Source organism: Bombina bombina, chromosome 4, assembly GCF_027579735.1.
Source record: "Bombina bombina isolate aBomBom1 chromosome 4, aBomBom1.pri, whole genome shotgun sequence".
In the NCBI taxonomy this organism is placed as follows: Eukaryota; Metazoa; Chordata; class Amphibia; order Anura; family Bombinatoridae; genus Bombina; species Bombina bombina.
Window position 1 is genome coordinate 107,680,834 of NC_069502.1, and position 27,011 is coordinate 107,707,844.

General features: G+C 40.5%; 1 protein-coding gene across 1 annotated transcript in view; it reads left to right on the plus strand.

Moving 5' to 3' along the window:
- Nucleotides 1-27,011, plus strand: part of LOC128655961 (cytochrome P450 2K6) — a 132,473-nt gene that overhangs the window by 87,564 nt on the left and 17,898 nt on the right. The window contains exon 8 of the mRNA XM_053709571.1: nucleotides 21,002-21,186. Coding sequence (XP_053565546.1) covers nucleotides 21,002-21,186 — 185 coding nt within the window. The remainder of the gene's footprint in view (nucleotides 1-21,001; nucleotides 21,187-27,011) is intronic.

The window sequence follows — 27,011 nt, forward strand, 5'->3', positions numbered from 1 at the left end:
CGGCATTTGTGACACAGCCCTCTCGTGGTTCTCTTCCTACCTGTCTAACCATACCTTTTGTGCAGACTTCTCTGGGGCTTCCTCTGCCCCGCTATCACTTTCTTTTGGGGTACCACAAGGCTCTGTCCTCGGTCCCCTTCTCTTCACAATCTACACATCATCATTAGGTTCCCTAATAAAGTCCCAAGGGTTTCAATATCCTTTGTATGCCGACGACACTCAAATCTACATCTCTGCTACAGACCTATCTCGTTCCTTGCTAACCCGTGTCACTAACTGTCTTTCTCACATCTCTTTATGGATGTTCTCTCACTACCTTAAGCAATATCTCTCCAAAAGGGAGCTCCTTATTTTCCCCCTTCTTCTAAAATCTCCACCCCCCATCTCTCTATAACTGTTGACAATTCCATCATTACCCCTACCCTGCATGTCCGATGTCTTGGGGTCACACTTGACTCAGATCTTTCTATCACTCCTCACATTCAAGCTTTGGCTAAATCCTGCCGCTTCCACCTTAAAAACATCTCTAAAATTAGACATTTCCTTACACAAGACACAACTAAGATTTTAATCCACTCTCTCATCCTTTACCACCTTGACTACTGCAACTCCGTCCTCTCTGGTCTCCCTAGCTGAAGTCTAGCTCCTTTACAATCCATAATGAATGCATCTGCCATGCTTAGCTTCCTTACACGTTGCTCTACATCTGCTGCACCTCTTTGCCAATCCCTTCACTGGCTTCCTCTTGCCTCCAGGATTAAACACAAAATGCTGACTCTGACATACAAAGCCCTCAACTGCACTGCTCCCCTCTATATCTCAGACCTTATCTTCAGATACTCTCCTTCCCGTCCCCTTCGTTTTGCTCATGACCTCCTACTCTCCTCCTCTCTTGTTACCTTCTCACATTCCCGTTTACAGGACTTCTCCAGACTGGCTCCCATCTTGTAGAACTCTCTGCCTCGCTCCACAAGACTCTCCCCTAGTTTTGAAAGCTTCAAGCACTCTCTAAAGACTCTTATGTTCAGGGATGCATACAACCTACACTAACCTTTCCTAATAACCGTTCCTCTCCTCCATTGCTATCTGCCATGAACCCCCTTAGAATGTAAGCCTAAGAGCCCAACTGCTTGCAGATCACCTTCACAAGAGCTGATTGTAACAGTGCGACTCTAGGCAGGGCCCTCTACCAATTTGATCCCTATAATTGCTACCTTGTATACCGCCTATGTTTATAGTGCTGCGGAATCTGTTGGTGCTCTACAAATAACCAGTTATAATAATAATAATTTCTTTAGTTGACTTATATTTATCTTCTATTATAATTGTATCCTACATTTGGGAGTGGTGCTTGCATCTGTCATTAAAGGGATAATAAACCCAAATTTTTTATTTCATGATTCAGATAGAGCATGCAATTTTAAGCAACTTTCTAATTTACTCCAATTGTCAATTTTTCTTTGTTGACTTGCATTCTTTATTTGAAAAGCAAGAATGTAAGCTTAGGAGCCAGTCCATTTTTGGTTCAGAACCTGGGTTGCGCTTGCTGATTGGTGGCTAAATGGTATTAAATCAGCCATTGGTATTAAATCTTGCTAGCTATCTTAGAGATACCAAACACGTATTACAATTACTAGACGAACAGTCTTGGGAACCCAACAATGTGTGGCATACGGTAGACATAGTGTCCCTTTATTCAACAATACCCCATGATGTAGGTTTATGAGCCATTAAACAGGTCTGTATTACCCTCTCAAAATATAGTGAGGGGTTTATTTTGTATATATATATTGAAGGTTACAAAATTCCTACTGACCCATAACTTTTTTCAATTTAGTAAAGTTTTCTATCTCTAAAAAAACGGGACAGCAATGGGAGTAAAATTTGCACCTTCCAGTAAGATTAAATTCTACCAACGTTTCATAGACGACTTCATTTTTATATAGAGTGGAGAAATACAGGAAGTGGAAGATTTCATGAATTTTCTTAACAATAACCCCTACAATCTTAGGTTTACACATGACCTTCATAAACTCAGAGTTAATTACTTAGATGTTACATTAATTTCTGATGAACATCTAGGTAGAATTGAGTCCACTGTATATAGAAAGCCAATTTCAGGAAATAATTTTACACAGAAAGAACAATCATCCAAAAAAAGTGTAATATTCTATAGCGAAAGGACAGTTCATAAGGATAAAAAGAAACTGTTCAAATACACAAGATTATAGAATACAGAGCGAGGATTTGGTACCTAGGTTGTTAGAAAGGGGGTATGAGCAACACATAATTGCCAGAGCAAAAAATGAGGTTGACACTATTGATAGAAGTGTTCTTTTTAGAGGTAACAACAAAATCTAGAAATATAAAACCAAGGGTAATCGACGATTAAATCAGGGAAATGATCAAAGAGTGTTGTTTGTGACCCAATATTCTACAGAGTATAATGAAATGTTTGGCATTATCCGTAAACATTTTCCCATGCTGGTAGCAGACGATAAGCTACAAACAGTAGCGAGAAAAGACTGTCAGTTTTCTTACAAAAGGAACATCACGTTAGGTAACATCTTGTCACCAAGTGCGTTTAGAACAAAAGGTACACCAAGTTTATGGCTGCAGATAAAAGGTATGCATAGATGTGGCAATGCCACCTGTAAAGCATGCAGCTTCAGGAACAGGGGAGACACTTTTGAGTCTAGTATAACCAGAAAGAGCTATCAAATATTGTCCTGTGTTAACTGTAGATCGACCTATGTGATTTACCTCATTTGGTGCACCAGTTGTGAAAAATAATACATAGGGTGTACCTCCAGGGAAGTCCGTGAGAGAATTAGAGAGCATCTTTCAGATATAAAGTTGTCAGACAGGTGCTCAGAATTGGCAAGGAATTTTATAACTGAACAAGATAATATTACTACCACGTTCAAGTGGACAGTAATAGAGAAAGTGAGAACACCTAACAGAGGGGGCAATATTGACAATTTATTGTTCAAAAGGGAAACTTTCTGGCTATTTACTTTGTGTATTCGAGTTCCCAAGGGCTTTAACTCAGCCTATGATGTTATCAAGTTTTGGAAATAATTATATACAAAGCAGCACTGTAACTATCCAGATTTAAATATAACTTAGTCAAATAGCCAAAATGTTACAAAATAGCTTACGTACACCTAGATTATGAGTTTTGCGTTAAACAGGGTGCGAAACGAACGCAACAAAAGTTGTGTTATTTCACCCTCCATATCGCTGCCATTACGAGTTACTGAAAAGCCTCCTTGTGCGTGCGATATGGTTGCGTTAAGCTCCATACCGCACAAAAGCCAAGGGCTGCTTTGACATGCTCGTGCACGCTTTCCCCCATAGACATCAATGGGGAGAGAGTGTTAGAAAAAAAACTAAAACCTAAAGTGCGGAATGGAGATCGCTGTAATGCAACCCCATTGATGTCTATGGGGAAAAGAAAGTTACATTTAAACCTAACACCCTAACATAAACCCCTAGTCTAAACACCCCTAATCTGCCACTCCTGACATTGCCTACACCTATATAAAGTGATTAACCCCTAATCTGCCGCTCCCAACATCGCCACCACTAATAAAAGTTATTAACCCCTATTCCGCCGCTCCCCGACATCAAATCAGCCAATAGGGTGAGACGTACTGAAATCCTATTGGCTGATTTGAACAGCCAATAGGATTTCAGTAGCTTTCATCCTATTGGCTGATTTGAATTTGAAGAATCAAATCGGCCAATAGGAATGCAAGGTACGCCATTTTAAAAAGGCTGCCTTGCATTCAACTTCAGTGTACAGCGGCGACCGTATGAAGAGGACGCTCCACGTAGGATGTCTCCGCTCCGTGCCGCAGGGATGAAGATAGAAGATGCCCTCGGGATAAATGAAGACCTCACTGCCTGGATGAAGACCTCGCCGCCTGGATGGAGATGGATGTCCGGACTTCAGGAACCATGAGTAGATCTTATGGGGTTAGTGTTAGTTTTTTTTTTTTTTATTCGTTTAGGTGTTTTTTGTTGTTTTTTTAGATTTGGGCTTTGGGCAATTTGAAAAATAGCTAAATGCCCTTTTAAGGGCAATGCCCATACAAATGCCCCTTTAGGGGCAATGGGTAGCTTAAGTTTTTTTTTAGAGTTAGGTTTTTATTTTGGGGGGTTGGTTAGGTGGTAGGTTTTACTGTTGGGGGGACTTTGTATTTTTTTACAGGTAAAAGAGCTGATTTCTTTAGGGCAATGCACTACAAAAGACCCTTTTAAGGGCTATTTGTAGTTTATTGTAGGCTAGGGAGTGTTTTTATTTTGGGGGGCTTTTTATTTTTATAGGGCTATTAGATTAGGTGTAATTGTTTTTTATTTTTGATAATTTAGTTTATTTTTTTGTAATCTTAGTGTTTTTATTTTTTGTGATTTTAGTGTTAATTATTTTTGGTATTTTTTTTAATTTTTAGTAGGATTTGTTTTTTTTAGTTATAATTTAGATTTTTTAATTTTTTCGTAGTGTTAGGTTTTTTTAAATTTGTAATTTAGATATTTCAATTGTTAGTATTTTTTATTTTATTAGATTAGTTATGTTAGGTTAATTTATAGTTTAATGTTAGGTTTATATTTATTTCACAGGTAAGTTTTAATTTATTTAAATAGTTATATTGTAATTTGAATTTAAAGTTAGGGTGTTAGGTTTAGGGGTTAATAGTTTAATTTAGTGTTTTGCGATGGGGGGGCTTAGGGGTTAATAGGTTTATTTAGTGGGGAAGATGTGGGAGGCCAGAGGTTTAGGGGTTAATAAGTTTATTTAGAGGCTGCAATATCGGGGTGCGGCGTAATAGGGGTTAATAATATTATTAGAGTGGCGGCGATGTCGGGGAGCGGGGGATTAGGGGTTAATATATTTAAATAGTGTTGGCGATGTGGGCGGCAGATTAGGGGTTAATAACTTTATTGAATAGTCGCGATGTGGGTTGGCAGCAGATTACGGGTGAATAAGTTTAATATAGTGTTTGCGATTCAGAAGGGTGGTGGTTTAGGGGTTAATAGGTAGTTTATGGGTGTTGGCGTACTTTGTAACACTTTAGTTATGAGTTTTGTGAAACATGTTTGTCACACAAAATCCATAACTACTGATCTCAGATGGCGGTATGGATCGTGTCGGTATAGGCTGTAACACAAGCATTTTAGCCTCACCGCACAACCTGTAATACCTCATTTTTTTGCGTGTGGGATTGACGTTGCATTACAGGCTAAAATGCTTGTGGTATAGCTATGCCGACACATTACTGCTTTTACTCTGAAATTGCCATTTTTTCAGCGTTAAAAGATGCAACACAAAACTCGTAATCTAGGTGAGTGGTATTTCTATAAATTAAATATTTGGTTCAGGAAAGAATGTTTTTGTATTGCAAGAGTTGTTCAATGCCAAGGTATATGTATATATTATATATGGGGCAGAGTTATGTAAGATGGGAATCTAATATTATTATTTTTTCCCCCTAAATCTTTCTTTCCCTTTTTTCTTTTTTTTTTTAATATTTTTTTATTAAGTTTTAAAAACATGTAACAATTTAACATATGTAGCAAGACAATCGTAAGGTTACATGGTGAATTACAATAGCATATTGGGTGATTAGATGATAAGTACATCATATAATTGCTTTGTTTTGTTTTTTTGAATTCCAAACATAGAATCTTGCAGGGTAGTTATTATTGTAGAATGTAGTTTATAATCCGAACTACAAATGAAATTTGTTACAGAGAAAAATTGTTCTTCTAAGATATAAAAACAACTGCAAAACATTCATATTTAAGCAATATATTGGTGATTGACTGGGGGAGACAAAATAGGAAGTTGGTTGCTGAAAAGGGTGTTATTTGGGAAATGTCTACCCTCTCTTGGCTGACAGTATAGTGAGCAGGCTTCTAGGACTAGTTATTTGGGGTGTATAAAGGGTGTGGGAGAGAAAAAAAAAAAGGGGGGGGGGGGGAGGAAGAAAGCCAGAGGTTGAAGTAAGAGTATCAAAGATAATGAGTACAGGTGTTGATAAGAAACTATCCCGCCTCTCAAAAGGCACGAATGCAGAGCGCTTTTTACCAAGGTAGAGTATATTCAAGTATATCTATTATAGTAGATGTTTACATAAGGGGTAGTCCAGTGGTAAAAAAAACAAGTAGCTATGTTCCACGCAGGAGATGTGTGTGTACTGACATTGTCTCTAGGTCTCCCAGCACATGCAGTGTAGTGTAATTTTATTGTTAGCAGCAAACACATCGCTCTCCATAGTTTATATGTGTGATAAAATAGTTGACACTTGGGGGCCGGTTTATTAAAGTGCAGACGGACATGATACGATGTAGCGTATCATGTCTGCCACACATCGATAAATGCCGATAGCATACGCTGACAGCATTTTTCATTGCACAAGCAGCTCTTGTGAACTGCTTGTGCAATGCCGCCCTCTGCAGATTTGCGGACAACTGGCTGCTAGCAGGTGGTGTCAATCAGCCCAATCATATAGGATCTTATGGATTGATGTCCGCAGCCTCAGAGCAGGCGGGCAAGTTATGGAGCAGCAGTCTTTAGACCACTGCTTCATAACTGCCGTTTCCGGTGAGCCTGAAGGCTCGTGCGGAAACAGGGAGCTCCATTTGGAGCTTGATAATTCGCCCCCATAGTTCCACCTCGGGCCCTGAGGTCGGCACCAAGCCCTTGCTAGAGCTACTTTGACCGCCATAAAGATATATATGCTCAGATGAGCTATATGTTGGGGAGTACTATTTGGTAAAAAGTGGAATAATCCAGCCTGGGATCGATCTACGATCTCAACTTCTAATTTGGAGCAGTAGTAAAAGGCTCTGGACAAGAGGCGCTGAATCTTGGGGCATTTCCACCACATGTGGACTGGTGTTCCTACTTCTCCACAGTTCCTCCAGCATAATAGTGAGTGTGAGTTGGATATTTTGAATAAACGGAGGGGGGTTTGATGCCATTGGATCAAAATCTTAAAGTACAGTTCGAATAAAGTGGTGCTGTGGACTGTTCTCTTCATTTGAAGAACTGCAGATGACCAAATTGTGTCAGGGGCTTCAAAAGATAGGGCTTTCTTTCTAATGACACGATGAGTCCACAGATCATCTAATTTCTAATGGGATATATCCCTCCTGCTCAGCAGAATGCGACAAAGAGCACCACAGCAAAGCTGTTAAATATCACCTCCCTCCCACCCCAGTCATTCTCTTTGCCTATGTTAGAGCAAGGAAGTGGTAAAGTTAGGTGTTAGTAAAAGATTCTTCAAGCACGATTTTATTATTTTTGAAGTGGTTCAAGAGTGTGCTGCTTTGTTTTAGGGTGTAGCCGTAGTCCATATCAGTCTCTTCAGTAGAGCAGTGGTGGCTTTAGAGCAATAGGAACTTGTGGTTCATAATTCTCACTGTGCCTCCCATGTAGTTTATGCTGCCCTACTACTGAAAGCCTGAGTAAGATTACTCAGTCTTTTTTCTCTTTCCACAGGTCCATTGGAGGGAGAGGACCTCTCAAACCTAGTGAGCGGCCTTGCTGCCTGTCAGATCATTGAGGTAAGTGCTGCTTTATTTTTTCAGGAGAAAAATTGGGCACTTTATTTATTTATTGGGACAGAGTTTCCTCTATAGGTTTGGGGGAACAATTCCATAAGGCAGTTTAATTATAGCAGGCACTGGGGCTACTCATAACTGGGGCTGAGGAGTTAAGGGCTCATACTTGTGTGATTTCACTTCTCCCGGCGGTTTGCTTGTAAGAGACCGTTACCGATCAGGAGATTATTTAAGGCTCATTCTCTGTGCATTGTTCTCTGCTTCCCGCGGTTTACCTGTAAGACATTTCTCCTGTTAAGTGTAGTCAGTCCACGGGTCATCATTACTTATGGGATATTAACTCCTCCCCAACAGGAAGTGCAAGAGGATCACCCAAGCAGAGCTGCTATATAGCTCCTCCCCTCTACGTCACACCCAGTCATTCTCTTGCACCCAACTAATAGATAGGATGTGTGAGAGGACTGTTGTGATTATACTTAGTTTTTATATCTTCAATCAAAAGTTTGTTATTTTAAAACAGCACCGGAGTGTGTTGTTCCTTCTCAGGCAGAATTTGAAGAAGAATCTACCTGAGTTTTTGTATGATCTTAGTCGGCATAACTAAGATTCATCTTGCTGTTCTCTGCCATTCTGAGGAGTGAGGTAAACTTCAGATCAGGGGACAGCGGGCAGGTTCACCTGCAAAGAGGTATGTTGCAGTATATTATTTTCTGAGGAATGGAATTGACTGAGAAAATACTGCCAATACCGATATAATGTAAGTTCAGCCTTAAATGCAGTAGTAGCAACTGGTATCAGGCTGTTATGTATGTATATGTTTACACTTCAGTATTCTGGGGAATGGCACTTCACTGGGACAATACTGTATGCATATAACTTTTAGCCTATCTTGCAGTGGGAACGACTAGCAGCAGGCTTTTTAATAACATTTCATATTGTTAGATTTTAAACGTTTGCTGGTATGTTAAATCGTTTAATTATCTGAGGTACTTGGTGAAAAATTGTTTTGGGCACTGTTTTTCCACTTGGCTGTCGTTTATTTTAAATTTAAGACAGTTTCACTGAACTTCCCTCACTGTTGTGGGTGAGGGGGAGGGGCCTATTTTGGCGCTTTTGCCAAGCATCAGAAATTCAGTCACAAGTCTGTTTCTCCCCCTGCATGATCCGGATCGTCTCTACAGAGCTCAAGGGTCTTCAAAACTTATTTTGAGGGAGGTAATCACTCACAGCAGACCTGTGAGATTGTGCTTTGACTGTGATAAAAAACGTTTATATTTTATACATTTTTTCTGCTATTAAGGGTTAGTTATCCATTGCTAATGGGGGCAATCCTTTGCTAAATTTATGCCTTTACCGGGAAAAATTTGGTTTTTATAACTTCTCCGGTTCATTGTTATTCAACTGTCATAGTTCTTTTCTGTGCTTCTTAAAGGCACAGTACGTTTTACATATTACTTGTAAATTGAGTTGAAAAGTATTTCCAAGCTTGCTAGTCTAATTGCTAGTTTGTTAAACATGTCTGACTCAGAGGAATATCTCTGTGCTATATGTGCAAAAGCCAAGGTGGAGCCCAATAGAAATTTATGTACTAATTGCATTGATGCTACTTTAAATAAGAGTCAATCTGTACAAATTGAACATCATTCACCAAACAACGTCGGGGAAGTTATGCCGACTAACTTGCCTCACGTGTCAGTACCTGCATCTCCCGCTCGGGAGGTGCGTGATATTGTAACGCTGAGTACTTCAGGGCGGCCATTACAAATCACCCTACAGGACATGGCTAATGTTATGACTGAAGTTTTGTCTAAATTACCAGAACTTAGAGGTAAGCGAGATCACTCTGGGGTGAGAACAGAGTGCGCTGATAATAATAGGGCCATGTCAGATACTGCGTCACAATTTGCAGAACATGAGGACGGAGAGCTTCAATCTGCAGGTGACGGATCTGATCCAAATAGAGTGGATTCAGACATTTCAAATTTTAAGTTTAAACTAGAAAACCTCCGTGTACTGCTAGGGGAGGTATTAGCGGCTCTGAATGATTGTAACACCGTTGCAATCCCAGAGAAATTATGTAGGTTGGATAGATACTATGCGGTACCAGCGAGTACTGACGTATTTCCTATACCTAAGAGGCTTACAGAGATAATTACTAAGGAGTGGGATAGGCCCGGTGTACCCTTTTCCCCCCCTCCTGTATTTAGAAAGATGTTTCCAATAGACGCCACCACACGGAACTTATGGCAGACGGTCCCTAAGGTGGAGGGAGCGGTTTCTACTCTGGCTAAGCGTACCACTATCCCGGTGGAGGATAGCTGTGCCTTTTCAGATCCAATGGATAAAAAATTAGAGGATTACCTTAAGAAAATGTTTGTTCAACAAGGTTTTATATTGCAACCCCTTGCATGTATTGCGTCTGTCACGGCTGCGGCTGCATTTTGGTCCGAGTCTCTGGAAGAGACTCTTGACTCAGCAACTATAGATGAGATTTCAAACAAGCTTAAAACCCTTAAGCTAGCTAATTCATTTATTTCAGATGCCGTAGTACATTTAACTAAACTTACGGTTAAGAATTCCGGATTCGCCATTCAGGCACGTAGAGCACTGTGGCTAAAATCCTGGTCAGCTGATGTTACTTCTAAATCTAAATTACTTAACATACCTTTCAAGGGGCAGACCTTATTCGGGCCCGGTTTGAAAGAAATTATCGCTGACATTACAGGAGGTAAAGGCCATGCCCTGCCTCAAGACAGAGCCAAACCTAGGGCTAGACAGTCTAATTTTCGTGCCTTTCGTAACTTCAAGGCAGGAGCAGCATCAACTTCCTCTGCACCAAAACAGGAAGGAGCTGTTGCTCGCTACAGACAAGGCTGGAAACCTAACCAGTCCTGGAACAAGGGCAAGCAGGCCAGAAAACCTGCTGCTGCCCCTAAGACAGCATGAATTGAGGGCCCCCGATCCGGGAACGGATCTAGTGGGGGGCAGACTTTCTCTCTTCGCCCAGGCTTGGGCAAGAGATGTCCAGGATCCCTGGGCGTTAGAGATCATATCTCAGGGATATCTTCTGGACTTTGAAACCTCTCCCCCAAAAGGGAGATTTCATCTTTCAAGGTTGTCAACAAACCAAATAAAGAAAGAGGCGTTTCTACGCTGTGTACAAGATCTTTTACTAATGGGAGTGATCCACCCGGTTCCGCGGTCGGAGCACGGACTGGGGTTTTACTCAAATCTGTTTGTGGTTCCCAAGAAAGAAGGAACCTTCAGACCAATCTTGGATTTAAAGATCCTAAACAAATTCCTAAGAGTTCCATCGTTCAAAATGGAAACTATTCGGACAATCTTACCCATGATCCAAAAGGGTCAGTACATGACCACAGTGGATTTAAAGGATGCCTACCTTCACATACCGAAGAGTTCTCTCTTACCACTCACAAGGGTTCCCTTCTTGGGGACTCTTATAGATTCTGTAGAAATGAAGATTTACCTGACAGAAGACAGGTTAACAAAGCTTCAAAATGCTTGCCGTGTCCTTCATTCCATTCAACACCCCTCAGTGGCTCAATGCATGGAGGTAATCGGCTTAATGGTAGCGGCAATGGACATAGTACCCTTTGCACGCCTGCATCTCAGACCGCTGCAATTGTGCATGCTAAGTCAGTGGAATGGGGATTACTCAGATTTGTCCCCTACTCTGAATCTGGATCAAGAGACCAGAAATTCTCTTCTATGGTGGCTTTCTCGGCCACATCTGTCCAGGGGGATGCCCTTCAGCAGGCCAGACTGGACAATTGTAACAAAAGACGCCAGCCTACTAGGTTGGGGCGCTGTCTGGAATTCCCTGAAGGCTCAGGGATCATGGACTCAGGAGGAGAGTCTCCTTCCAATAAACATTCTGGAATTGAGAGCAGTTCTCAATGCCCTTCTGGCTTGGCCTCAGTTAACAACTCGGAGGTTCATCAGGTTTCAGTCGGACAACATCACGACTGTAGCTTACATCAACCATCAAGGAGGGACAAGAAGCTCCCTAGCGTTGATGGAAGTATCAAAGATAATTCGCTGGGCAGAGTCTCACTCTTGCCACCTGTCAGCGATCCACATTCCGGGAGTGGAGAACTGGGAGGCGTCAGACTTTTCATCCGGGGGAGTGGGAACTTCATCCGGAGGTCTTTGCCCAAATACTTCGACGTTGGGGCAAACCAGAGATAGATCTCATGGCGTCTCGCCAGAACGCCAAGCTTCCTTGTTACGGGTCCAGGTCCAGGGACCCGGGAGCGGTCCTGGTAGATGCTTTGACAGCACCTTGGACCTTCAGGATGGCTTATGTGTTTCCACCCTTCCCGATGCTTCCTCGATTGATTGCCAGGATCAAACAGGAGAGAGCATCGGTGATTCTAATAGCGCCTGCGTGGCCACGCAGGACCTGGTATGCAGATCTAGTGGGCATGTCATCCTGTCCACCTTGGTCTCTGCCTCTGAGACAGGACCTTCTGATTCAGGGTCCTTTCAAACATCAAAATCTAATTTCTCTGAAGCTGACTGCTTGGAAATTGAACGCTTGATTTTATCAAAGCGTGGATTTTCGGAGTCAGTAATTGATACCTTAATACAGGCTAGGAAACCTGTTACCAGAAAGATTTACCATAAAATATGGCGTAAATACTTACATTGGTGCGAATCCAAGAGTTACTCATGGAGTAAGGTTAGGATTCCTAGGATATTGTCTTTTCTACAAGAAGGTTTAGAAAAGGGTTTATCTGCTAGTTCCTTAAAGGGACAGATCTCAGCTCTGTCCATTCTTTTACACAAACGTCTGTCGGAAGTTCCAGACGTTCAGGCTTTTTGTCAGGCTTTGGCCAGGATTAAGCCTGTGTTTAAAACTGTTGCTCCACCATGGAGCTTAAATTTAGTTCTTAACGTTTTACAGGGTGTTCCGTTTGAACCCCTTCATTCCATTGATATCAAATTGTTATCTTGGAAAGTTCTGTTTTTAATGGCTATTTCCTCGGCTCGAAGAGTCTCTGAGTTATCGGCCTTACATTGTGATTCTCCTTATCTGATTTTTCATTCAGACAAGGTTGTTCTGCGTACTAAACCTGGGTTCTTACCTAAGGTAGTCACTAATAGGAATATCAATCAAGAGATTGTTGTTCCATCATTGTGTCCTAACCCTTCTTCAAAGAAGGAACGACTTCTACACAATCTGGATGTAGTCCGTGCCCTGAAATTTTATTTACAGGCAACTAAAGATTTTCGAGAAACTTCTTCCCTGTTTGTCGTTTATTCTGGACAGAGGAGAGGTCAAAAAGCTTCTGCTACCTCTCTCTCTTTCTGGCTTCGTAGCATAATACGTTTAGCCTATGAGACTGCAGGACAGCAGCCTCCTGAAAGAATTACAGCTCATTCTACTAGAGCTGTGGCTTCCACTTGGGCCTTTAAGAATGAGGCCTCTGTTGAACAGATTTGCAAGGCTGCAACTTGGTCTTCTCTTCATACTTTTTCCAAATTTTACAAATTTGACACTTTTGCTTCTTCGGAGGCTGTTTTTGGGAGAAAGGTTCTTCAGGCAGTGGTTCCTTCCGTATAAGATCCTGCCTGTCCCTCCCGTCATCCGTGTACTTTAGCTTTGGTATTGGTATCCCATAAGTAATGATGACCCGTGGACTGACTACACTTAACAGGAGAAAACATAATTTATGCTTACCTGATAAATTCCTTTCTCCTGTAGTGTAGTCAGTCCACGGCCCGCCCTGTTTTTTATGGCAGGTCTAAATTTTTAAATTATACTCCAGTCACCACTGCACCCTATAGTTTCTCCTTTCTCATTTGGTTCTCGGTCGAATGACTGGGTGTGACGTAGAGGGGAGGAGCTATATAGCAGCTCTGCTTGGGTGATCCTCTTGCACTTCCTGTTGGGGAGGAGTTAATATCCCATAAGTAATGATGACCCGTGGACTGACTACACTACAGGAGAAAGGAATTTATCAGGTAAGCATAAATTATGTTTTTTTACCGACCGGGAGATTATTGTTTCAGACGCCCACTATGGGCGGGACTGGCTGAGGCGGCAACTACTGTTGCGCGCCTTTTTTTACCTTGGGCTTCCGGATTTGAACTGTGCCTATGCAGTAGCTAGTGTTCAGACACAGAAACGATCGCTAGAAGCTTCAGCCTACTCCAGACTGTTGTTTTTAATGTGAGACGAGTCCGGATTGTTATACTAAAAAAGGGGAATTCCTCAGGTGCAGCAGGGCAGGTAGGCACCTCAGCAGAGCTAAGCTGAGGTGTAGAGGTCATCTGGAGAACTTTTGTATCATTATATGTTGCCTTGCTGCAATAGTAAAAAACGTAACGTTTTAAAATTTAAAGAGACAGTAACGTTTTTCTCTGTTTCATTTTTATTAAAGAATTTCAGTTTTTTATTTGGTAATTTGATCCATTGTGAGTCATAATGGACAAAGAGGCCCTGCAAAATGTCACTTGTTCATTATGTTTTGATGCCAATGTGGAACCACCAATCCCTTTCTGTTCCTCATGTATTGAGAGAACTTTAAATTACAGAGAGAGACTTTTTTCTGAGCTAACATTTTCTAAGGCGGATGCTGTTCAGGAGTCTGATAATGTTCAGTATATGCCGCAGCTTTCTCCTCTAGCGTCCCAACTTTTACCGCCCACACATGCAGTGCCCTGCACTTCCTCTTCAACTCCTCCTGGATTTACACTGCAAGACATTGCTTCTCTCATGTCCTCTTTTTCTGATGCGTTGTCTGCTTTTCCCAAGTTGCATGGAGAGCGCAAGAGGAAAAATAAACAGTAAGCGAGGTTACTGACGCAGTTGTTGCTATTTCGAATGCCCCCTCACAGAAGCCTGAGGAGGAGGATACTTCAGTAGCATCTGAGGGTGAAGTCTAATTCCTCCTGCTGATGCTGATGTTGTATCTTTTAGGTTTAAGCTAGAACACCTCCGTCTGTTGCTCAAGGAGGTTTTAGCTACATTGGACGACAGCGACACCATGGTCGTAGTTAATCCTAAGAAATCCAGTAAGCTAAACAAATATTTTGATGTACCTTCCTTGGTGGAGGTTTTTCCTGTACTCGATCGAGCTACTGAGATCATTGCTAAGGAATGGTAGAGACCGGGTATCCCTTTTTCTCCATCCCCTATATGTAAAAAGATGTTTCCTATAGCAGACTCTATCAAGGAGTCTTGGCAAACAGTACCCAAGGTGGAAGGGGCCAAGAGAACTACCATCCCCATAAAGGATAGTTGTGCCTTTAAGGATCCAATGGACAAAAAAATAGAGGGGTTACTCAAGAAGATGTATGCACACCAGGGTTTACAATGACAACTTTCAGTGTGCATTGCTACCGTCACTAGTTCGGCGGCATATTGGTTTGATGCGTTGTCTGATGCTATTAGGACAGACACTCCCCTTGATAAGATCCAGGATAGGATAACAGCCCTTAAGTTGGCTAATTCCTTTATTACTGATGCTTCCCTACAGGTTATCAAACTGGGAGCAAAGATTTCAGGTTTTGCTGTACTAGCCTGCAGAGCTTTATGGTTAAAACCTTGGTCTGCGGATGTGTCATCTCTTCCACCTTGGAGACTTCCATTGAGGAAGGACCTTCTACTTCAAGGGCCGTTCCTTAATCCAAAACTAGTTTCTCTGAAGCTGACTGCTTGGAGATTGAACGCTTAATTTTATTCAAGTGGGGATTTTCTGAATCAGTCATAGAGACCATGATTCAGGCTCGTAAACCTGTGACTAGAAAGATTTACCATGAGATATGGCATAAATATCTATATTGGCTACTCTTGGAGTAGAGTTAGGATTCTTAGAATTCTGTCCTTTCTCAAAGAAGGTTTGGAGAAGGGATTATCGGCAAATTCCCTAAAGGGTCAAATATCTGCCTTGTCTATTTTGTTACATAAACGTCTGGCGTACATACCAGACGTGCAATCATTTTTTCAGGCCTTGGTCAGGATCAGGCCTGTGTTCAAACCAGTTACTCCTCCCTGGAGTCTTAATTTAGTTCTTAAGGTTCTTCAAGGGACTCCGTTTGAACCTATGCATTCCTTAGATATTAAGTTGTTATCTTGGAAAGTTTTGTTTCTTTTTGCTATTTCCTCTGCTCGTAGAGTGTCAGAGCTCTCGGCATTACAGTATCAGTCTCCTTACCTTATTTTTCATTCGGATAAGGTAGTTTTATGTACCAAATTAGGGTTTCTCCCTAAAGTAGTTTCTGACCGGAACATTAATCAGGTGATTGTTGTTCTTTCCTTGTGTCCTAATCCTTCTTCTCAGAAGGAACGGCTTCTTCCCAATTTGGACGTTGCACGTGCACTAAAATTTTTACTTACAGGCGACTAAGGATTTTCGTCAGTCTTCTGCTTTGTTTGGGGTTTTCTCGGGAAAACAAAAGGGACAGAAAGCTACGGCTACTTCTCTTTCTTTATGGCTGAAGAGTATCATACGTTTTGCCTATGAAACTGCTGGACAGCAGCCTCCAGAGAGAGTTACGGCTCATTCCACGAGGGCTGTTTCTTCCTCATGGGCATTCAAAAATGAAGCTTCTGTGGAACAGATTTGCAAGGCTGCAACTCAGTCCTCTCTTCACACTTTTTCTAAATTCTATAAATTTGACACTTTTGCCTCGGCTGAAGCCACTTTTGGGAGAAAGGTTCTACAAGCAGTGGTGCCTTCCGTTTAGGTTCCCTGTCTTGTCCCTCCCTTATCATCTGTGTACTCTAGCTTGGGTATTGAATCCCATTAGTAATTAGATGATCCGTGGACTCATTGTGTCATTAGAAAGAAAACAAAATTTATGCTTACCTGATAAATTGATTTATTTCTTGACACAATGAGTCCATGGCCCACCCTTTTCTTATAGACAAGGTGTTGGTATGTTACAAACTTCAGACACCTCTGCACCTTGTTGCTTCCATTCTCTCCTTTACGTCAGTTGAATGACTGGGGTGGGAGGGAAGGGAGGTGATATTTGCAGGAGTGATATATCCCATTAGTAATTAGATGATCCATGGACTCATCGTGTCAAGAAATAAATACATTTATCAGGTAAACATACATTTTTGTTTTTCTCCAGTGTCTGATATATGAGGATTAATAAAAGACTGGTGAGGACATTGCATCTGCGTATGAAAGTGAGAACATCTTAGGGCACACCTTCCCAGATTGTCAGCGTTTTTCCCACTCAGATGTCTGTCTTAGAGGAGTAACAGAAAAACTCCATGATTTCAGGAGACTCTTCAGCCTGATAACTAAAATTTTAAAAGCGGGGAAGGAGAAAAGGAGGATTGGAATTGTGTTACAGAAGATATAGAGTCATTTACCCATAGATCTTTGATTACTTCTATGCCAAGATCTCCCCACATCGCACGGTGAGAGTCTGGTAGTTCTACCAGTAGACCTGCGAGAGAGTGGATTGGGGAAGGGTGAGGGGATACCCTAGGTAAGTGTCAAATCCTATCCCAAAATGTAAGATTATATTTAATGATATAGTTGTCTGTAAGGGTGGGAGTTCTTACATGTTTTGGTACCCATACAAGATCGCGAAGAGTAATGTTCTGTGTAATGGTAGCCTGCTCCAATACCGCCCATCAACAGTTTAAATTAGTACTTCCTCATGCTAGAATGTGTGCCAGTCGTGAAGCCTCATGGTAAGTAGTGAGGTTAGGCATGGCTGCCCCTCCCACAGACACTGGTTTCAGATAAAGGTATTACATATTTTCTGAAATTGTGTAATCAGTGATTTTGGAATGGGAATTGGTAAACATCTATAATAATATGTTAATTTAGGGAGAAGATGCATTGTAATGGCTGCAATTCTACCCCACCAAGTCAAGCATGGAGAGTTCCATCGAGTTATATGTTCTTTGAATTGATGTACTGAGTGTTCCAAATTAGCTGATATAACAGTAGATGGAGTATGGGATAAAAACACCCCCAAATGTTTGAATTTGTCAATGGTCCAGTTAAAAGTGAATTTACGTTTCAGATTTAGAAGTGTAGGCCCTGGTATATTTAGTGCAAATGCTTCCGTTTTGATATAATTAAGTTTGTAGTAGCTTACTTTGGAAAATGATCTAAGAGGGAGAACAGGGCAGGGAGTGATGTCTCTGGGTTTGAAGTTAAAACTGTCACGTCATCTGCGAATAGTGCTACCTTTTGTATCATGTTATGTAGGTGGATTCTTGTTATATTTTGGTTTCCCCTAATGGCTTCTGCAAGTGGTTCCATCATAAATGCAAATAATAAAGGGGATAAGGGGCACCCTTGACGGTTGCCATTTTTAATCTTAAAGGAGGGGGAGCAAAACCCCAATCCATGCACTTTAGCTGAGGGTGTGGAGTAGAGTGCCAAAATTTTAGTGCAAAATGCAGACGGGAATCAGAGGAATCTAATATTCTGACTTTAAATATAGCGTTTAAGAAAGCACTTTGATAAATATGGATCGAGTGTTGAGATGATCCACCATGAAATTTTTATTAGGATAGTGTAGCAAATAGAAATATAATATAGACAGTTGAGATATACACCTCGCATTTTCTTTTGCATCTGTATCAATAGAGCATATTATGAAATTGAAATAGAAGTGAATATAATAGTAATTAGAATATATTGAGGATTTCATCGTTATTTTGTATCTTGCTCATTGGTGTCGTATCTCATAGACTTACACTATATTTTTATTATCTGATATATATACCTTATATTCACCTATTCCAGAGCAGAATAGGAGTAATAAGTAATATTCCACCTTAACACTAGTTAGGAAAGTCACATGACAAAGAAGGATCCAATAGCAGCACGTTTTGTATCTTAAAAGTGTGTGTCTTTTAACCTGTGAATACATCTATGATTAAAGGGACACTGTACCCAATTTTTTTCTTTTGTAATTCAGAAAGAGCATGCAATTTTAAGCAACTTTCTAATTTACTCCTATTATCAATTTTTCTTCGTTCTCTTGCTATCATTATTTGAAAAAGAAGGCATCTAAGCTTTTTTTGGTTTCAGTACTCTGGACAGCACTTTTTTATTGGTGGATGAATGTATCCACCAATCAGCAAGGACAACCCAGGTTGTTCACCAAAAATGGGCCGGCATCTAAACTTACATTCTTGCATTTCAAATAAAGATACCAAGAGAATGAAGAAAATTTGATAATAGGAGTAAATTAGAAAGTTGCTTAAAATGTCATGCTCAATCTGAATCACGAAAAAAGAACATTTTTGGGTACAGTGTCCCTTTAAGGCTACACGCCGAAACATGCCAGATGATTTTCACTACGTGTTTGCTTTTTAACTTTTCATGAATAAACTTCTGGCTTTTATTTAACAAACTTGAGGAAAAGATTAAAGATAGCAAGAGAACAAAGAAAAATTGAAAAAAAGGAGTAAATTAGAAAGTTGCTTTAAGGGACATGATACCCAAATGTTGAAACACTTGAAAGTGATTCAGCATAGCTGTAAAAAGCTGACTAGAAAATATCACCTGAACATCTCTATGTAAAAAAGAAAGATATTTTACCTCAAAATGTCCTTAGTATTCATACCCCATTGTAAAGGACTTTAATCAGCAAATCAGTATGCCTGTCCTGGGACTTGCAAGGGAGCGTGCCTCATATACACTCATGTAATTTCCCTATTCAGTTTAAGGAGGTTTCCTATGAAAGCTCATGAGATTACTGTAAAACAGTTCATGACATCAGCAGTGAACTAAATAATACACTATAAAATCTGGTCTAAAATAAATATCCTCTGCTGCATATATACACTGTGCCTTTAATCTTTCCTGATTTGGATAGAACATACAATTTTAATCAACTTTCAATTTATATCAAATGTATTATAAAAATTTGCTTCATTCTCTTGTTATCCTTTGCTAAAGGAACATTGGGATCTAGCTGAACTCAACTAGTTAACCAGTCCCAAGAGACAAATGTGTGCAGGCACCAACCAGCAGCTAAATCCTACTAGTGTAGGATATGTGCATATTCTTTTTCAACAAGGGTTACCAAGGGAGCAAAGCACATTTGAAAATAGAAGTGAATTTAAAAGTGTCTTAAAATTACACGAGGAATCATTCAAGCAGGGCCATCTTTAACACAGGGCAAAAGGGGCAGCTGCCCAGGGCCCAGTGTTTGTTGAGGGGCCCAAGAGTCCTTAAAAAAAAAAACACACACAGTCAGTCCTAATACTGTCACAATTAAAAGTTCTCTGCTTATATTTATTTGTGAGAAACTGTGCCAGACCATGCTGGTGTCATGTGACATGCCAAGCTATTGCCATGTGCTGTTTTAGATGTGCACTGTGCAGCACTGAATGCTAAGCCCTAACTCGGCATCCAGCCATTCCCACTGCATCAAAAAAGGTCCTGCTGGGGTTACCATTGTTACCAGGTAACTGCTCTGATGGTGGGGATTGTTTCTGGGTAGGGCTGACTGTAGGCGCATGCAGCAGAAAGCTGGAGCGGCAGGCACGTGAGGATTTGAGCATCTGTGCAGCTGCACACATTGTTCTCTTCAGTCTTGAGGCTGTGTGACTTGTCTCACACTGTATCCATGCAGCCTTGGCCAGACAGCATCCAGTCTGCTGGTCCCCTTAGCCCTGCTCTTTCTGCTGTGGCCATAAGATCAACTAACTGAAGTTTGTTAGGGGAACAGTGCTTTGTAGAAAGGTGTCAGTGGGAAGAATAAGTGAGTGCACACATGCCCCTCCCCATGCAGCATTGTCTAATACAGGGTGAGAGGGAACTTGTTCCTAGGAAAGAAGGGACATGTGCTGCTGTGGCTGATGTATAGTGTCATGCTGATACTTCACACATTAATGTAAGATTTATTTTTATAGTTTTTGTTTTCTCTCTGTCTCAGATTTTACAGCTTCCCATAGTAGTTCTGCTGTTCAAGTCAGTAAACTTTTATTTGTCTGCACCTCCATGCTTCCTTCTCAGTTTTTACCTTGCTTTGCTCCTGTTGGCTGCCCTAAATCTCTTTAACCAGCTAACCTCACACCAGAATCACATTTAAAAGCATATTAAATGAATCCACAGTGGAGGAATTTATATATTTAGTTACTTATTAGCACTGCTTAGGTCCAGTTTCACATATTGCAATTTATTAAATTTTTTAAAAAATGATTAGCCCAGCGGTGGATGATCCACTGCTGGGCTAATAATTTAATTTTTTTTTATAAAATAAATTGATTTAGTTGTTTTTTGGGATGTTGGGGTGGAGAGCGAAATGGCATGGGGTGTGGGGTGGGGGCAAGAACATTTTTGCCTAGGGTCCAGTCAATATTAAAGACGGCCCTGCATTCAAGTTTAATTTTTATTTTCTTATCCCTTTAAGTTTTAAATGAAGGTGTTATTACATGAAATAATTAATGCTATTTTTATGTTATTTATAGAAAATGTGCAAAATGAAATTGAAAAAGTTATTGGATCATCTGTGCCTCAAATGGAACATAGAAAAAAGATGCCTTATACTGATGCTGTTATTCATGAAATTCAACGATTTGGAAGTATTGTACCAACAAATCTTCCTCATAAGACTACAAGGGATATATCTTTTAAAGGATATTTTCTTCCAAAGGTCTGTAGCAAACTGTTTTTTTGTTACTTACATTTATATATGGTATATTTAAAAAAACGAATATACAAATTGTAAGTTTAGGAATAAAAAGCAAAATGTTTTTAAGAAATGTAAAATATTTGCATTATAATAATCAGCTGTTCATATATTCATAACATAATTTTAACAACAAAGTCATACGATTAACATCTATATTTTAGTGAGCTGGAAACATCAAATTAGCCATATTATTAACATAATAATATGCAACAGAAAATTTATAGTAAAAATCTGCCAACTATTGAGTAGCAATTTGTGTTACCATGCAATTGAACAGGTGTACCTAATAAAGTGGCCTGTGAGTATGTATGTATGTGTGTGTGTTTTTATATATATATATATATATATATATATATATATATATAACATTCCAATTTATTATATCGTGGGCAGACAAGGGTCCCAGGTAGGAAGTATGTCCATTAACGGAAAGCGATGTGGGAATTAAATATTATATAATAATAATATATAGGTAATCACTTTTGCAGCCCAGAAAGACTTCAGGATGTTTTGATTCTGCAACCAGAAGTTAGGAATTAGCGGTCTAAAGACATGAAACCCCAAATATTTATTTTATGATTCAGATAGAGCATACAATTAAAAAAATTGTTTCCTGATGTTGCGTGTCCTAATAATTTTTTAAACATAAGTTATATATTTTTTATTCCTGACTGAGTTGCTAGGCTCTTGTTCACTATATTCATTATTTGTCCTTTCTTACTACATAGTTGGTATTTGTATCCCACCCCCCTGGAAAGTTTATTAGATAAACACTGGAATATTTTTCCATCTTTTCCTACTTTCTTATGGTAGGTTTTGCCGGTATCTCCACTCTAAGGTTCTCCCTTCTATCCCTTTTTCTTTCTTTCTTTCTTTCCCCCCTTTTTTTTACATCTCTCCCTCTGTCTTTCCTCCTTACCCTTTAGGATGACTTACACCCCAGATTTATCTCTAGTCTCCCTTAATGCAAATGGGCTCTCCAGATAAACGTAGTATGCTGTGCAATTATCTTAAGTTCTTGAAAGCTGACGAGGCATTTGTTTAAGAAAACAACAAAAAAGTATTGGTGCACATCCAACCACTTAAGTCCACATATTTTTAGCATATTTATATATACTTCTGTCTGCTAAATATACTTACATAGTTCAAATAAGATTGGGATAAACATCTCACAATAATATTGACTTATATTTATGCTGCCATAAATTGCCTGTTAAATATGCTTTTAAATTTAAATAAAAACTTCTGTCTGCTAAATATACTTACATAGTTCAAATAAGATTGGGATAAACATCTCACAATAATATTGACTTATTTATGCTGCAAAAAAATACCTGTTTAAATTTAAATTAAAATAGGGATCTTAGTCACACAATATGATCATATTCTGCTAATTCTAACACTAACCAGTTTCCACACTGCAGCAAATCATGTCTACACAGAGTGAAACTCCCTAGCTTTATATGTATACCTCGGTTATAATGTCTGGAACACACCTGGGCTGGGTGGTGTGCATTAACCAAAAAGGGGGGGGGGGGATTTGGTCAACTCCCTATTCAAAAGATACAAGGTTTTTTTTTTTGGTTAAGCACACCACAAAAGGACTGTTTAATCTTAAGACACATATTGTGGGAGTGCTACCAAAGTGACCAAAACAATTACAAAACAACAAAAAAGTATTGGTGCACATCCAACCACTTAAGTCCACATATTTTTAGCATATATATATATATATATATATATATATATATATATATATATATACAATTAAAAAAATAGTTTCCTGATGTTGCTTGTCCTAATAATTTTTTAAACATAAGTTATATATTTTTTTATTGCTGACTGAGTTACTAGGCTCTTGTTCACTATATTTATTATTTTGTCCTTTCTTACTAAATAGTTGGTATTTGTATCCCACCCCCTTGGAAAGTTTATTAGATAAACACTGGAATATTTTTCCATCTTTTCCTACTTTCTTATGGTAGGTTTTGCCGGTATCTCCACTCTAAGGTTCTCCCTTCTATCCCTTTTTCTTTCTTTCTTTTTTTTCCCCTTTTTTTACATCTCTCCCTCTGTCTTTCCTCCTTACCCTTTAGGATGACTTACACCCCAGATTTATCTCTAGTCTCCCTTAATGCAAATGGGCTCTACAGATAAACGTAGTATGCTGTGCAATTATCTTAAGTTCTTGAAAGCTAACGAGGCATTTGTTTAAGAAACCCATTGGCAATCAGAAAAAAATGCTTACACTAAAATTTCCTCAATGTCCAAAATATCATACTTCCTCTTTGTGTGAAAAAAATTCAGGAATGGCAATACTTATACACACCTTATTCTTCTTGATCAAGATGTAGAAGGTCATTTTTTAATTGTGGTGTGTAAAATCAATTACTACTTTTATTACACTAGTCAATATTTACAGTCCGAATCAGCACCAACTCAAAATTCTACGAATAGTCCTTACCCTAGCAGAGCAGCTTAAACAAGGCACCTTGGTGCTGGGTGATCATAAGCTAGTGTGGTATCCGGCTTTGGATAAACGCTGATCTGCAGGTAAAGTTATATACGCTTAAACCATGACCTCAGCAGCTAAATTCAGAGAACTTATTTCTCAATTTAGTTTATATGATGTTTGGAGATCCTGCCATCCTGATGATAGAGACTTTTCTTATTTGTCTTACCCCATCGAACCTACTCGAGGTTAGATAATTTTTTAGATAATTTGTTTGTAGATTCCTGAACTATGAATATGGTTAAAGACTCTAAAATTCATATCTGCTTGTGGTCTGACTGTCATGAGATGCAGTACACAGCATAGAAGGTACAACTTGATTTTATTGCAGAGCATAGAAGTTTACAGACTGCACAACACATCCAGCTTAGTAACTGCGACATAGACAATAACGGCCACAGGCCACGCCCCTTCCAGTGACATCACACTCCCACTCTCATCACATCTTCCCCTTTTTCAAAGAATAAAGTATACATGTTATTTTTTTTAAATACAACAAATAACAAGGTATAAGAGAATATATATAAATAACAAGAAATACAATCCTGAGTTGAACATCGGGGTAGACTACTCTAGTCCACAGTGACCATGGGATTATTCTGCCCATTCTTCTGGTCACTGCTCTAACTACAGTGCTAATCCTGGTAGCAGGCTGGAAGTTTCACCACTCTTCCACTTGACGTCATTTTACAGGAACTATCCGCTGATGCGGTAGAAGGTAATTGAGAGTCTGCTGAAAGCGCAGAAGCATCCCCGCTGTGATCTTGCTGCGGGGAGGTCACCTCTCTTATAACAGGGGATCCCACCGGCTGTGGCTCTGAAGCATCCAGTCCCAAACTCTCAGTTACTGTCTGAAGATGTCTTCTATTTCGACATGTGACCGTCCCTCCTTCAGTAAGGACTACATAAGACCTTGGCTCTGGGGAGCGTCCTATTACAGTGGCTGGCGTCTTCCATTTCTTCTCATCATCCAGTTTAACTCTGACATTATGGCCCACATTCAGCTCCTCCAAGGGCCTCACAGAGTGTTTTCTGTCGTAGAAGAATCGGTAGCCCCGTTTTGCCTCTTTATCCCTCCTAAGGACCTCCTCCCGAGGAACAGGGGGGGCTGGCTGGAAGACTCCCACAGAGGGTAGAGTGGTGCAGATCTGTTGTTCTAGCATCAACTGTGCCGGGCTTGGATGGGAGTCGCCCTATAGGTAACAGAGCTAGGTACAGCTCAGATTGTTTCAAAAACCTGTGGCTTGGATGGGAGTCACCCTATAGGAAAGAGAGCTAGGTACTGCTCAGATTGCTTCAAAATGAACTTAGTGGTTTAAATTGCCATATCGGCTATTTCATTGGCCTGCGGGTAATGCGGACTTGACGTAGAATGGATTAAATCATATTCACTGCTGAAAGAACTGAACTCCATAGAGGCAAACTGCATTCCGTTATCACTCACTAGCTCCATCAATATGTCCACCGGGCGAACAAGCTTTTGAGACGGGTGATAACAGCCTGACTGGTGGTCTCATTCAGGGGTGCAATCTCTAAATACTTGGAATAATAGTTGATTACAACCAGGTACTTCTACCCAGATCTTCTGCCACGGGCCTGCAGGCAGCAGGGTAGAAATTAAGGGCTCTCTTCTCTGAGTAGGCTGGCGTTCCCGGCAAACGGCACATTTTGACACATAACTTGCAATGTTGGTACTGATCCCAGGCCACCATACCGCCGTAGTTGCCCTTTCTGTGCACTTTGTAATGCCCAAGTGGCCATCATGAATCCTGCTTAGCATATCCTGCCGCATGCTAACAGGAATAACAATGCAGTCTTGGAACAGCACCAAACCGTCCACCTCTGTGAGCTGTGACCTTTCTGACTGGTAAGAGCTCAAAGACATCCAGGCTGCCCGGCTCTTGGGCCAACCTCACTTTATATACTTGATAACTTCTTGAAGATCTGTGTCCAAGCGTGTCTCCTTCCTTATTTGCTCTAGATTCTTTGACAAGATGGATTTAGATGCCAGAACCGAATCCACGTACACTTTTACATCTGATTAAGTTGAAGATCCTTCAGCAGCAGCCAGCGGGAGCCTGGAAAGTGTATCTGCCACTACCAGCTGTTTCCCTGGCACATGCACTGCCTGAATGTTAGAACTAAGCAGCCTCATCAGAAGTCTCTGATATCTTAGGGGTGTCTTGTCAATATCATAGGAATTGATTAGAGGAACTAATGGTTTATGGTCAGTTTCCAGACGGAACTTCTCCAAACCCACTAGGTAACGCTGGAAGTGCTCACAGGCCCAAACTGCAGCCAGGCATTCTTTCTCAATTTGGGCATATTTTAATTCTGCAGCTGACTGTGTATGGGAGCAGTAGATGATGGGCTGTAGTTTGTTCTCATTCAGCTGCAGGAGAGCGGCTCCTAACCCATAACTGCTTGCATTGGCATTAACCACAGTCCTTTTAGAACCCCAGCACTGGGGCAGACCGCAGCAGGGACTTGACCCGTTTTAAAGCTTCTTCTTGTGGTGGTCCCCAGACCCAGGCAACATCTTTCTTCAACAATTCGGTGATAGGGTGTAACACTGTAGACAAATCTGGTAGGAACCTGCCCACATAATTTGCAAGGCTCAATATTTGTCTCAGCTCATGTACATCAGAAGGACTTTTCATCTGTTCAATAGCAAGGATTTTGTCAGGGTCGGGCTTGATATTATCTCCATTGATTATGTGCCCAAAATAACATAACTCTAAAATGGCATTTTTCTTTATTTAATTTCAGCCCGGACTCTATAATAGTCTGCAGCACACAGCTCAATCGCTGATCGTGTTCTTCCAGTGTAGTCCCATACAATAGGATATCGTCTATGATGACTGTCGTACCCTCATGGTCTCTCAGGAGGGAACTCTTCTCTCTTTGAAAGATTTCAGGGGCAGAAGATATTCCGAAGGGGAGTCTGCAGAAGCAAAACCGACGTACCGGTGTAATGAAGGTAGGCAGTTTGTGGCACTTCGGATCTAGAGGTATCTGCCAGAAGCAGCTGAAAGCATCAAGTGTCGAGAAGAATTTTGCCCCAGTCAGTTTCGGGGCTATGTTTTTAAGCATCAGCAGCATGTATCTCTCTCTTTTCACCTCCTCATTCAGTCATTTCAAATCTACGCAGATGCATACCTTCCCGTTCTTCTTCACAACAGGCACAATGGGGGCACACCAGTCAGTTGCTTCGACAACTTCTTCAATAACTCTCATATTCTTCATTAGCAGAAGTTCCTTCTCCACCTGAGGC